Source organism: Dysidea avara, chromosome 6 (genome assembly GCF_963678975.1).
Source record: "Dysidea avara chromosome 6, odDysAvar1.4, whole genome shotgun sequence".
NCBI lineage: Eukaryota > Metazoa > Porifera > Demospongiae > Dictyoceratida > Dysideidae > Dysidea > Dysidea avara.
In genome coordinates, this window is record NC_089277.1 from 19025937 (window position 1) to 19040172 (window position 14236).

General features: G+C 37.1%; 1 protein-coding gene across 2 annotated transcripts in view; it reads left to right on the plus strand.

Annotated features, from left to right (window-relative positions):
* The window catches only part of LOC136258397 (protein mono-ADP-ribosyltransferase PARP4-like), a 49101-nt gene that overhangs the window by 8562 nt on the left and 26303 nt on the right, over positions 1-14236 (plus strand). For both annotated transcript variants that reach the window (XM_066051712.1, XM_066051713.1), the window contains exons 11-36: positions 230-328; positions 375-459; positions 1246-1388; positions 1617-1654; positions 2285-2368; positions 2537-2664; positions 2709-2793; positions 2845-2978; positions 3097-3261; positions 4038-4072; positions 4179-4260; positions 5973-6107; positions 6158-6250; positions 6854-6947; positions 7019-7092; positions 7138-7346; positions 7396-7495; positions 9018-9113; positions 9238-9312; positions 10390-10470; positions 11633-11713; positions 11792-11893; positions 11946-12062; positions 12327-12476; positions 12754-12881; positions 13820-13857. In XM_066051712.1, the coding sequence (XP_065907784.1) occupies positions 230-328; positions 375-459; positions 1246-1388; positions 1617-1654; positions 2285-2368; positions 2537-2664; positions 2709-2793; positions 2845-2978; positions 3097-3261; positions 4038-4072; positions 4179-4260; positions 5973-6107; positions 6158-6250; positions 6854-6947; positions 7019-7092; positions 7138-7346; positions 7396-7495; positions 9018-9113; positions 9238-9312; positions 10390-10470; positions 11633-11713; positions 11792-11893; positions 11946-12062; positions 12327-12476; positions 12754-12881; positions 13820-13857 (2651 nt within the window). The remainder of the gene's footprint in view (positions 1-229; positions 329-374; positions 460-1245; positions 1389-1616; positions 1655-2284; positions 2369-2536; positions 2665-2708; positions 2794-2844; positions 2979-3096; positions 3262-4037; positions 4073-4178; positions 4261-5972; positions 6108-6157; positions 6251-6853; positions 6948-7018; positions 7093-7137; positions 7347-7395; positions 7496-9017; positions 9114-9237; positions 9313-10389; positions 10471-11632; positions 11714-11791; positions 11894-11945; positions 12063-12326; positions 12477-12753; positions 12882-13819; positions 13858-14236) is intronic.

Sequence of the window (14236 nt, forward strand, 5' to 3'; positions counted from 1 at the left end):
TAGTGTGAGTAGTACTGAGGGTCAAAACTAGCTAGTACTATAGTGTAGCTATCCACTGGTGGTGTTAGTTTGATGTTACCTGATGTGCGATTTGAAACGGTTTTGTCTGTTGTCATCAATTACTTTACTCTAATAGTACATACACTTTAAAATACTCTAATAGAACACACACAGTTGCTTTACTGTGACTGTGTATCTGTAACCCTTACCGTTACTTACACACACTCAGAGGACTATTGCTACCCAAGATTGTGGTGGATGATTTTGGAGGTACAAGAACTGATCCAGGAATGTTGGGAAGTGGGATCTATTTTGCTTCCTCTTCAAGGTGATTGAGAAGTGTGATCAGCTGATGTTATTTGTGTCCTTCACAGTGTCTCATCACGGTATTCTAAACCAGGGAAGACTCGTGGTGGTCGTCTGATGTTAGTCAACCAAGTGGCCTTGGGAAATGTCTTGGTATGCACATATTGTACGCTCTGTACTAACAACATGTCTGCATAAACAAGCATGCAACATATACATGTACTATGTACAGCATTTGAAACAGTGTTCCTTGGTGTGTGTTTGCAATAAGCATAGTGTGAGAGTATATACTTTCTAAACTGTACATTTAACCTTCAACGTCTTCATGACCCACTGCTAATGACATGTATTATTTGGAGGTATCCATCACGTGTTAGAGATGTGCCAATTTTCCATTTGGCATGTTGGTAGAAGTATAAAGTGTACATGCCTCATTGTTATGTTAGCTTTCCCAGCTGAGTAATCAGTAATCATCTGAAGTTTCCAAGTTGTGTAATTATAATGGTCGAGATGTACCAATGACAAATTTTTAGTGTTGTGTTTTTGTCTAAATTGTATAGTAGTATCATCTCACCTTGTAGTTGCAATTATGATCACTTAAGGAAAGTTATAATTACGGTTGTAATTATGGTGGGGTCCTCCATTTTCCAAACGCCCGTATGATAATTCAATCACGGATAAGTGAATTTGTCCAGATACGTAGGTAAATCCCACTACTTTAATAGAACATACACTAGTTGTAAAAATACTCTAATAAAACAGTCATTTGAACTGTTCGGATAATCAAGGACCTGCTGTACAAAATTGTGTTCAACTTATAATTTGTTGTGAACATAATTTTGCGCTGACTAGTCCATGTAGGGGCTTTGTCACATATAGCAACTACACACAAACAGATCATGTCATCTATAAAATTCTACATGTCATGAACACCTCCAGGAGACCACATCAAGGATGATGGAGCTTACAGAGGTTCCTAAAGGTTACAGCAGTGTTCATGGATTAAAGACCAGTGATGAGTTACCATCAGAGTTTAAGGGAGATGAGTATGCTATCTACTCCACCAGTCAGCAAAGAATAAGGTAACAATGTACTGTACATGTCATTGTATTCAAAATTTTCTTAATGGATGTAGATACATATATGTACGTATACATACGTATGTAAACATGTACACACGTATAATATATGTGTACATAAAACTCCTAGGAGAATTTAGTCGTGTAAATGTATTGTATGAATTGGTGCCTCTACATGTACATGTGCATTGGAACCATCTGATGTCAGTAGCATTTGTTTGTATGTTGCAGGTATTTGGTAGAATTTTGCCTGCCTGGAGATGATAGAGGTGAATGACTGGATGTATATGATCTGTGAACACATAACAGTGTATTTTAAGAATTTGTTATTCTACAGATCTAGGGAATGCTCTAATCTCCTTGTGTTGAGAACCTTAATAATTGCAGAACTAAAGAGATTTGTACAGCAAAGATTAAATAAATTACAAGTGCTGGTTGTAGCTTGCAAATGTATTGATATAATATATGGAGTTGAAACTTGTACCATCATACATTGTATTTGTCATGAACCAGTGAATCCATTCCTATATTGCTTTTCTTAAGTTGAAATCAGTGAAGAAAGATCGACGGAATGCTTTCTTTACAATGTGACATCACAAACAAAATCCCCCAATTGCGTCTCGTGTTTCCTTTGGTGTATTGCAATGAAATAACAATTTTTATATCTCCTCAGGCTAGAATAGGATAATATCATGATTTTTTTTTGTTAATCTGTGTTGACCAAGAAAGAACCATTTTAAAAAAATGGAGTATTTTAAATGTATTGTACCTAACAAATGGTTTATACTATAAGATCGCACTTAAGCTTGCACTATAATGTCGGGTTTTTGCAGATCCGGTCACATATGTATGACATGTACAGTAAGTACGTACTTTAATATTTATGATCACTATTGTAGGTCCTATTGATCATCAGTTATCAGTTACTGGAGATGAAGCAGTTAGTGAAGCTAGTGATGTTGATGAACCAGTCAATGCTGAAGGTGTGTGTTACTTGAACTACACTATAGCAAGTGTTGTGTATAATTTAGCATTTGTATTTATGCACATTCACCACACACACGCACGCGCGCGCGCGCACACGCACACACACTCATAATGCAGAGACTATTCGTTACTGTTGGTTAACATTTTATCTTCCACGCATGTAGCTGTATCACTGACTGATGTACAGGACATAGAGGATCCCCTCAACAAGGTGGAAGCTGGTTTGGTGGGGGGAGATATCCCATTACAGTCAGTACATATTAAAGCTAAACTGATTGACCTGGCAGCTCAGGTGAGCACAACATCTCCTGACATATGCTCCATATTGTTCTACAGGTGATAGTGTTACAAGCTTATAAGAACTTCAGTAAGAAACCAATAGAGGCCAAGTATGTGTTCCCATTGGATGACATGGCAGCTGGTATGTGTGTATACTTAATAGTCGATGATATTAGTGTTGTATGTGTTGTAGTGTGTGGGTTTGAGGCATTCATCAATGGTAAACACATTGTTGGTGAAGTGAAGGAGAAGGAACAAGCACACAAGGAGTACAGGGAGGCCATTAGTCAGGGACATGGAGCTTACCTCATGGATGAAGAGACTCCAGTATGTGTTGTGTGGTGTGTGTGTGTGTGTTGTGTGTGTGTTGTGTGTGTGTTGTGTGTGTGTGTGTAAGTTGAGTGAGTGAGTGAAGCATATTATACACACCTGTCTCTTCCTATAGGATGTGTTCACAGTCAGTGTTGGTAATCTCCCACCTGGGGCTAGTGTCCTCATCAAGATAACATATGTTGCTGAGTTGTTGGTGGAGGGTGAGAATATTGTGTTCAGCCTACCAGGATCTGTAGCCCCATGGAAGAAGGATTCTGCTCTTGATACTACCACACAGGTGTGTTTAGTAAACAATGTCTAATCCTGAACAAACAGTGGGTATCAGCGGTTTCAGTGTTAATGGATAAGGTCTGTTTCAAGACTATGGTTGCCATGCCATCATCCATGAGGCATGTGATACAGCCCTACTGTGAGGTATTACTGTTTTTTTTTAAAGCATCTGGTTTTGATTCCATTACAGTAGACCCTCGGTTATCCTACCTTTGTTTATCCATACCCTCGTTTATCCGAAATTGGAAATGACTGTTCTATTAGAGTATTTTGAGTACAAGCGTATGTTCTATTAGAGTATTTCAACACAGCTGTAATATATACATGTTTGAACTTCAGTTGTCCAAACAATTCACTTATCTGAACACTTTTATCATTGTCTAAGAACAAAGGGATTCACTGTACTTTGTATCAGCATGCAAAGCAAGTACTCCACCATTTGATTTCATTCCCAAGTTGTTTGTTTTTATATATCCTTCAGGGGTAGATCTAGGATTTTGCTAGGGACAGACTGAATGTATTAGAGTATCTTTAAATGTAAAGGGTACCAATTTTCCCATGCTCCCTTTGTGCTATGCCTATATGGGTAGCCATTCCTTGGACAGATTTGGATATATGGTATTATACTGTACATGGCCTTAAACTGCAACAAAATGCTTGAATTACGTCTAAAGTACCTAGCTATCAAAAGTCTTGAGGAGAAGCATGCATCCACCTTTAATTTGTCCTTTAAAGTTGTGTATAAATGTACTTATCACAGTTACACCTTGTATCTCATTGTAGACTGATGTTGATAAAGTCAAGGTCACTAAACAAGGGTGAGTAAATATACTTTTAACATTCTGTACGTAGTACCCATGCATGTATTTTTACACTATGTATCTCAACTAATTTGACAGTCTTCACATGTCATATTCCTTCTAGTGATGTTAGTGTTCAAGTGGCTGTGGAGATGCCATTCAAAATCAGAACAATTGAGTCACCAACTCATAAGCTAAAAATTAAAGTATGTATGGTTAGGTGCATGTGGTGATTGTTCCAAATACAAGGCTGTATACTTCAAGTGTATTCCATGCTTATATGCAATACCATGTATGGGTATACGTATGTACTGTGCATAGGTGTTTGTGTGCGTATGCACTATGCATATACTGTCTGTTATAGTAGTTAAAGCACCGCCACACATGTGTACGGAAAATACAGCACGAGGGGGCATGTTGAGAGGCTAATACAGGATGAGGCAAAGCCGAGTGCTGTATTTGCCTCGAGACACCCCCGAGTGCTGTATTTTCAAGTATAGGCGGTGCTTTAAGTGTTACATTGTACTTCCTGGTCATCTGGCTCGGAGCGATTTTCTGTAGTACTCAAACCGCTGCGATTTTCAATTATCAGGATATCAGTAAGTGTTTATATTATTTATTTCTAGTTGTAGAACGAACTAATAGGATTATTTTGGCTAGTTTTAGTGATTTACAATGTCATACACGGGATCAATCATGCTGTCTTAGTGGAGTCGTGTTTAAATAGCTTTGTGATCAGACAATCAGAAGTGTTTATACAATCTATTTCTAGCTGTAAAACGAACTGGTAGGATTAGTTCAGCTGGTTTTAGCAATTTACAATGTCACTCGTGTGGGTTGTTTTCATAACATTCCTTAAATATATTCTCTGCATAAGGCCACATAAAATTAATTATTAGTTTCTCATCCTCCTGCACTCAAAATACCAGTGCGGGAACACGGATTTTTATTTATTTTTTACTAACTAGATAGCTGAATTAGCTAGCTAAAATGACTCAGAATGCAGTTTTCTTAAACTGCTGTAGCAAGGTACCAACTTTAAAAGGTGCTGGATGGCTGCACTAAGCCACCAGTGGTGCTAAAAATCCTTGATGAGGTAGGTGATGTGGGCGGGGATGAGAAACTAATAATTAAGTGTATGTGGCCTAACTGTACTATATTTACTCAAGTGTACTGTATTTTCCCAATTAGCTGCACAACTGTTCTGTATGACTCATACAATACAGTTATGCTGCAAATTAGTACTGTATGGACAATACAGTACGCAACATCGCTTTGATCCTCCCACAAAAAGTGCAATATATAGTCTTCTTGTCACTTCCATGCGTGTTCTTTGTAGTTACTGATAAGTCTAAACTTATGCGTGTGTGTAGTGTGTGTGTGTGTAGTGTGTGTGTGTGTAGTGTGTGTGTGTGTAGTGTGTGTGTGTGTGTGTAGTGTGTGTGTGTATGTATACAGGGGCGGTTCTTGAAACTTTGCCTGGTTTCCAATTCCAAATTAGAAGAGCAGTTGGTTTACTTCCGTATGCAAGATCATAGCTGTGGGAGGTCTTAGTACTCCAAGTTTCAAATTTATAAGAATTTTAAATTGCCAATACAATAATTATTTTTAGAGGCGATTAGTACTCTTAAAGGTGTTAGGAGAAGCAATTTTGAGTGATTTTGTGATTTGAAGTTAGGTATAAGGTTTGAGTACTAAAGTGTTACTTTACATTGTACGATAAGTAGTAGAGAAGTGGTATTAAACTAAGTCCTGGAAGTGTTGGCTTTGACTGTTCTATTAGAGTATAGTATATCTTTTTACTTTAAAAGCTGACTGGTTACTAGAATTGCACCTCTATGTACTTTGTGTATCATAAATACATTAGAAGATTCAATATGGTCCTATTTGTAAATATTACAATGCATACTTTTTTTAGAAAACTGCCACTAAGGCAGTGGTTGAGATGTGTGAAGGAGGTAGTGGATTAGGGGATGGATTTCAGCTACTAGTTGGACTGGCAGAAATTCATGTCCCCAGAATGTGGGTGGAGGAGAATGATCAGTCACATCATGTGAGATCATGTGATCCTCCTATCAAGTTTTAACTACTAGTCATCACTAGGCATGTATGCTGACATTTTATCCTGAATTTGAGGCTGAGTCCATCGTTGATAATGAGATCATCTTCTGTCTTGACTGCTCTAACTCCATGAAGGTAAATGCACAAGCATAGTATCTTCATGTCTACATACAGCCATTTTATATTGTTGGACAAACTGCAAGGCTGCCCAGTATGTGTACACAATGTACTTAAGTAAGTATAATTTCACTTGCTAAAATATCAAGCGATTTTTGATACAACTGTTTAGTACTAGTGTCTAGACATGTATTAGGATTTAAAGTTTGTGGGTCCATTTCATACTGTTAAAACTTGGAAGGAGAATATGAAGTCTGAAGTGATATTTGTCTCAAGAACTGCAATGAAGAGGTATCCTATGACCTTAAGTTCTACAATACTAAGTTATTTTTCTACATTGTAGCAAGCGTATGTACATTTTTAGTTTGGTGCAGTGTACATTCTTTAAGCATGCAAAATGAATTACAATTCCTGCACCCCACAAGTGACTACACTAAGTCCATGGCAGTACGTTAGTACACACATCAGTATTACTGTAGTGGTAGTAGTACCTGTATATACTGTACGTATGTATGTAGTGTAATATAGGTTTTTCACTGATTTCTTGTACGTAAAAGCATATGGATAAAATTAGTACATGTGTGTATTTCAATGGTATGTGTATAATTTGTGTCATGGTAGGGAGAGACATTGGTCAGTGCAAAGAAAGTTCTTCTACTGACACTCCATCATTTGCCTCCAAAATGTCTCTTTAATGTGATCACCTTTGGAGCAGGTAAACAATGCATAATGAGAGTAACAATATTAGTAGTGAGTTACTTGTGTATGTACGTATTATATTTCCAGCTTATGATGAGCTATTTCCTTCCTGTCAACCAAAGAGTAAAGAGACTGTTACAACTGCCACTAACTACATACAGGTACATATAGTACACATGTCTACATATCCAATACAATACTTGTAGGATGCTACAGCTACTATGGGTAGTACAGATGTGTGGAGACCATTGAGGTCACTACTGCTATTATCCAGTGGAAGTGGTACAGACTCGTCCACTCTCCCTCCTCGTAATGTGCTCCTTGTGACTGATGGACATATGACAGAAGAACAGCCAACACTACAGGCCATCAGACAAGCAGTACACACCACCAGGGTGTTCACTTTTGGAGTAGGGTAAGTTTGTGATGTGTAACTACTAGTGTTTGAGTGTGTGTTTGTGTAGGAAAACTGCTAATCGTCACTTTCTGAAGTCCATGGCTAGAGTTGGTGCAGGATATGAAGAATTCTTTGATCCTAAGACTAAGTCAAAATGGCAAAGAAAGGTTTGTGCATTAATGGTTGAATGGCAGGATCTGTGGTGGAACAGTGCATGCAGTACCTACAATAACTATAGTGTTGCCTACTTTTAAAATGATACTTATGTGCATGGCATATGCAGTATCATAGTACATGCACACATACACATGCTTAATTCAGAAATGGACGCAGTACTAAAAGGGAGACATGCCAAGGGAATTTGTACACAGTAACTGTTAAAGTACGACTGGACACATACAATGTGGACCAGGTTTTAACTACCTAAACATAACGGTTTATATGTACATACTTAAGTCATAGTTCTGTTGAAAGATAGTCTTTGATTTAGATCAATTCAGTGTTTCTCAATTTCTTTTTAGGCACAACATTGGTCAAATGAATCTTATTTGCAATTTCAATATTCGTGTATGTATGTTCCACCATTCTAGCTACAGTAGCTGTGGTATGCCTATTGTATACTTTTAGGTACAGTATACGTTCCTTCTTCACAGTGTATTGTGGTCCGGCTGAATGGGTCTCCAGGTTTGCCCTGCATCAGCAATATTTACAGTACATTTCCTTGAGCTACAGTAGTAACGATCGATGTTCTTGAATTTTAAGAAATAGTCCTTAATTCTCTCCTGAGAAGAGGGATTCAATTGGTATGTAAATCAAAACAACTAGAAAATCTTGATGGTGCACTAAATACTTGATCAGTAACAAGTCTCCCCACATCATTCTCCCTTTATCATTTTACTCTTCACTAATATTCTGCGAATGGTTCTGGTGGGGCAGTTATATCACAATAATTCTAGATATTGGCCCTGTACTTGTCCTTCGCTTTGCCTTAGTAACTACTCCAGTTGTGATATAATACTGCATTTACTTGGCTAAATGCAGTGGCTTTTATTACAGTTCAAAAAAATCGATGTGGCAACTATTCATCCTTGATCACTACTCAATGCTCTTTAAACTCTTAATTTCAAAACTGATTGTGAAGTGTAGCTACTTTTAAGGTGCGGCGTTTAACAAAGTGTGTATCCCACTTAAACAGTTGTTCAAAGCAGTAAAATTAATCTAGCAGGGAAAGTTTAAACCCACTAGTAGCTGCAAGAACAGTACAAATACTGATGTTATAATGGCCTACTGTAAGTAACAATATGATAAGTTATTGTATTGTATGTAAAAGTGTAGCCTTTAAACTTCTTTGTTTAATTGTGACAGCTGTTCCAATGGCTGTCGCTACTTTTCTTCTTTTGGACAAGCTTCTCTTGGTGCAGGACAGGATTGGTATTATCAATCTATAGTTTACACAACAACCACAACAATTATTGTACCCCATCAGACAACATAGGGCAAAGCTGCTACCTGTAATAAGTAAACATTTGAGAGTGTGCTATATATAGAGTGTGCTATATATACACCATCTCAACAGAATGCACGTCTTATGTATGTGCATTTGTGTACGTACATGCATTGTTATAAATGCAGCAATGATACACTGTAGTATGTAAAAGTTGTTTATAGAGTAGTTGCTTGTTTCATTAGGTGAAGTCACAACTGAGCAAGGCATTTGAACCAGCTCTCACATCAGTGAAGGTGATGTGGCAACAGTTTGATGAGAATGCTCCTAAACCACTTCAGGTTATTATCTGTATATTATACAGTTCATGTATAGTTTGTAAATGTACACATATGGTATCATCATTGTATACAACATAATATTGATGATCTGTTTAGCAAGTGTGCATTTTGTTTAATCATACAGGCACCTCAGGAGATAGTGTCACTGTTTAGTGGATCACGTCAAGTGATCTATGGGTTTGTACCTCACTGTCTTCAGGTGTGTGTGTGTGTAGTGTGTGTGTGTAGTGTGTGTGTGTAGTGTGTGTGTGTAGTGTGTGTGTGTAGTGTGTGTGTGTAGTGTGTGTCAGACTTGGGGCCAAGTACATTTAAAAGTACTTAAGTAAACTACAAGTACTTTTGAGTTTTTGAAGTATAAGTACAAGTACTCCAACTGAAATCACAAGAGTACTTAAGTAAAGTACAAGTACATACTGAAAGTACTTAGGTAAAGTACAAGTACAGTACATTTTCCTATAGCAACAGCCATGCATAATAACTTAAGCTTGAGGTACAAACATGCAAGGTACAGTTTTTATATTCACAGAATTATTACACTGCATAACAATCATTTCTAGGTCTACTACACTCGGATTTAAATTCTTTTCCTGCAATGCTAAATAACCACTTAATTGGGATAAATAATACAAGCACTATTTTGCCACAATGGAAAGGGAAGGATGGTGTCTGACGTAGAAGGATACTATGCACTATAAATGATAATTTCTTACCACCAATTCAACAAACCCCACATTACTGTAGTTTTAGCCTTACAGTCTCCTTCAGATAAAACTTCAGGAATTGCAAAATATTTCATGACAGCAGGTAGTTTCAGGTTTTTGTCAACCATTATCTTCAACTCCCAATTTAAACGACAGCATTGCTTTTATTATATAAACCAGAATTCCTATTAAACAGCTGCTTGTGGCTACATGATACATAGTAAGGTTGTACAAAGTACCAAGAGGTTGAAAACTACAACTTCATCAAATTTATTTTTATTGACACTCACTGTGTACAAACTACAATGTTTGCAGTACTTAAAAGTACTTTAAGTACTCAAGTACTTGGCAAAAATACTTGAGTATAAGTACAAGTACACTGGGGTAATTAAGGAAGTATTTAAGTAAAGTACAAGTACTTTCAAACTTGTACTTAAGTGTACTTAAGTATAAGTACTCATGTACTTGGCCCCATGTCTGGCACTGTGTGTCAGTTATTTCCATTCAATTTACAAATTTGTTGTTATGTACATAAAGTATTATCATATGTTATAATATTACTGAATACTTTGTAGGGTACATTGAAGGCAAAAATTGGTAGAAAAGAAGTTGAGACAATGGTATCTACATCTGAGATGGGAATTACCCATGGGAAGGTATGAATGTTTTTTCTTCAGTGCTTGTTCCTACAGTACATATATTTGCTTTTAGATATTTGCAGTACTTTTACTTGCGTGTATGAATACGTATTTGTACAGTTAACCAAGTTGCATGCATTTTTGAAAACTTATAAGTAGGCTACAGTTTGTTGTACTAACTGTCAATCCACTATTCCACTTATAAAAATTAGTTGCTTTCATGCCTTGTAAAATTTTATCAGAGTACAGACCATTTTAAACAGAACTGAATGTAAAGTTCAGGGAACTATAATACCAAAACCAAACGTACAGGTGTATGTGCAACCAAGTAATAAAGCAGTCATAGTATGTATTGCTAAAATAAAAGCTTCAAATCAGCCGTGCCTGCTTGTAGTCTACGTATATGTATGTAGACGAACAACAGTTAATCTTGAGATCATAATATTATATATGTACAGTAGGTACTAGATGTTTCAGTGATGAATCATATAACATGAGTGATACCTAAACAGTACCAGTATGCGGTTATGCAACTTTTATAATAGGTGACTGGATTTTGGAATAACGATCCTAATCACACATTAGAGTTTACACAAGAGATGCATCAATCTATTAAATTTTTTCCCAGTACTTGTAGCTGCTTGTAGAGTTTCCTGCCAAATAAGATAGAAAATCTGAGTAGTTGGACTGGCAAAGTAGTATCACGAGTGCTCACAAAGGGACAGAGGGTGGGGGGTGGTGGGGAGAGCAAAAGATAGACTTATGGAGGCAGACCACAACTGAAGTCCAGATGCGAGATTACTGGCTTCTTAGTGGCTGATATGCAGCAAAATCAGCAGAAAAACATTTGGCCAACATTATCAGGCCATTCACCAGTAAACCACTGATTCTTGCCAAGCCAGGTCCTTCACAGGGCAGGAAATCGCCATTCGAGCTCTCCACACCACCCAGAAAAGACATCTGTTAAAATCAGCCCCGAGTAGTTTGAGTAGTACTTTCGTAGGGTGAAAAAACCAGTAGTACGATAGTGTAGCTATCCACTGGTGATGTTGTTTGATTTTTGCGTGATGTGAGATTTGGATCAGTTTTGTAAATCTGGTAATATGTAGGTAATCAAAAATGTGAAAGTATGCATGCTCTACTAGAGTTCAATGTTATGTGATAAATTTTATATGTACAGGTCTTACATCAGTTGACTGCTCGTGCTATCATCAGAGACTGGACAGATGGATCTCTTGATGCTGACCGAACCCAACATGAGGTTGGTAAAGTGTATATGCTCAAAATATTGTATTATGCTTTAATGTTGGATGGTTTATCACATGCTGTACACATGCAGATCATCAAACGTGACCGCAAGTCTTACATCATCAACGTCAGTAAGGAATACTCCATTGTGTCCCAGTTCACTAGCTTTGTAGCCATTGAGAAGAGAGAGAAGGTGTGAACTAATATTACCAGTAAGTGTATTGTCAGTTGACACTTGTTGACAGGATGAGAAGTTTGACCAATCGAAAGGACCTTCTATAGCAGAACTAGTTGACAAAGAGAATGTTGATACATTACAATACATGGGTTGGGAAATTGACCAGTCTAAGGACTTATCAAAGGTTACCAGCATTTTCTATTAAAATATTGTAATGTATGTTACAATGTATGTATGGGGCCTTAAACACAATGTACCATTTCAATCACAAAGTGTGAAGTCCATCTACTTCTCTATAGAGATGCATACAGTATACGTATCTGTGCTTGACGAAATATACTCTAATAGAACAGTCACTTCTACAGGTATTCATAGTATCACTTTACCACTTGTGCATGGTTGGAAATTATTGTACAAAATTCAGCATTGTTATGTATGTTTCCTGCAGGAGACTGAGCTACACTTGATGGCATTCACAGAGAGTGTTAGTAGTGATCCTGATTCATTTGGTACTGGAGCAAAGTTGAAGGAGACTTTTGATAAACTAATGCAGGAAGCAAAGCAGCGTCTACCAGCCACCCATCAAGAGAAATCCAGGGTTAGTTATACACACACACCTACGTATGTATTGAGTGACATTTTCACATGTCTAATGTAGGTACAGTAAGTATACACAATGTATTACATACGTATGTATGTGAATGTGTATGTTTGTATACCAGCACCTGTACAGGTACATGTATCTGTGTTGTTTTTTATGTTGTATACTTGTGCACATACATACAGTATGTCTGTTGTACAGTTAGCGTATTTATGTTATATGGAAGCATACTTGTGTAATTGTAATGCTGTAACTTTGCTACAATGTCTTACAGGCAGTGGAGGCGATGGTGACATATTACATTGACCTTGAAGATTATAAAAGAGGCACAGATGTGATGCAGGACTACGTCACTGAGCTGTCATCAGGGGGTGCTAGTGAAATGGCCAGTGCATTTTTAACGTACGTACAACACACTGTATATTGAACCCTTACTCACTAAATATATGTATATGTGTTGCATACAGCTACTTATATTGGTAAATAAATCAGCCAGTGTACCTGTATGTACAACTGTCATCTCACATATACCAGTACATGATATAACCCTACAATAATATACTGTCATCAGCGCATAAAAGGCTTTTGTATCTTTGTGTGTTCACATGTATGTTCAGGTGTGTTTGTGTATGCACATACCGTAAACGAACACACCTAGGTTGAGACTGGGTCGGGTTATCCTGGTCATCCAGGTCATTTCTAGTTTGCAAGGTCAACCTGGATTATAAAGTATGGTCCTGGATAATGCATATTGGATCACATGTATTGATTACAGCATCTTGCTTGACTGTGACATTTGGAAACATCAATATTTAGAATGAAATCAATGTTGGAGTATGAAGAGAAGGAAGGAAGTAGAAAATGAGAGCAATTTTGATTTCAGTTATGTGATTGCTCTATTAGAGTATTTCAATTGTTCAGTGCTCATGCCTCGAAAGTCTAGAGCAGATAGCACGTACAATTCTTACTACTTTTCAATCGTTAATACAGCATGAAAGAGTTACGTATAAGTCATTGAGTTGGAAACATTTGCATTCAAGGGTACTTACGGATAAAGCTTGCCTACAGTATGGTAAACACATGTAGCTACAGTATATAGTCTGAATCTACATGTTTACACTTTGTTCTTGTATGAAACATACAACGCATGCCTCTACTGTGCTTTACTATCCCAGTAATTCTGACCTGCTGAGACAGACATGTGTGCATACATCTGTGTAGTTACATAGTTATACTGGTGGCACATATGTACGTGTACATACTGTAACTAAAGTTTCGTTCAAATGGTCGTGATAGTTTTTATCACTGATTTAGTTGCTGTATACATGTATTATTTATAGGAAAATCCAACAGAAAATTGATGATGCACAACAAGCAGGTAAACTATTTTTGATTATGATTTATAAAGATGTATAAAATAGTGTAGTGTGTATACGTACATACATGCATACATACACACCAGGCATGGAGCGAAGTACATTGAAAAGTATTTAAGTAAAGCACAAGTGCTTTGGGATTTACTTAAGTACTAGTACGTACAAGTTCAAGGTTTCGTACTTGAATTCAGTGCAAGTACTTTTGATAGTATTTAAGTACATGTATGCATTTAAACAGAAATTACGATTAAACTACTCTTATCTCAAAATCTCATGATTCTGCGTGTATAGTTTCTACAAACATCAACTGTGCAAACCTGGCATGATAAGTGGAGTGAACACCATTGAATTTTTGTTGTGCAGAGGTGTAAAAATTCGATA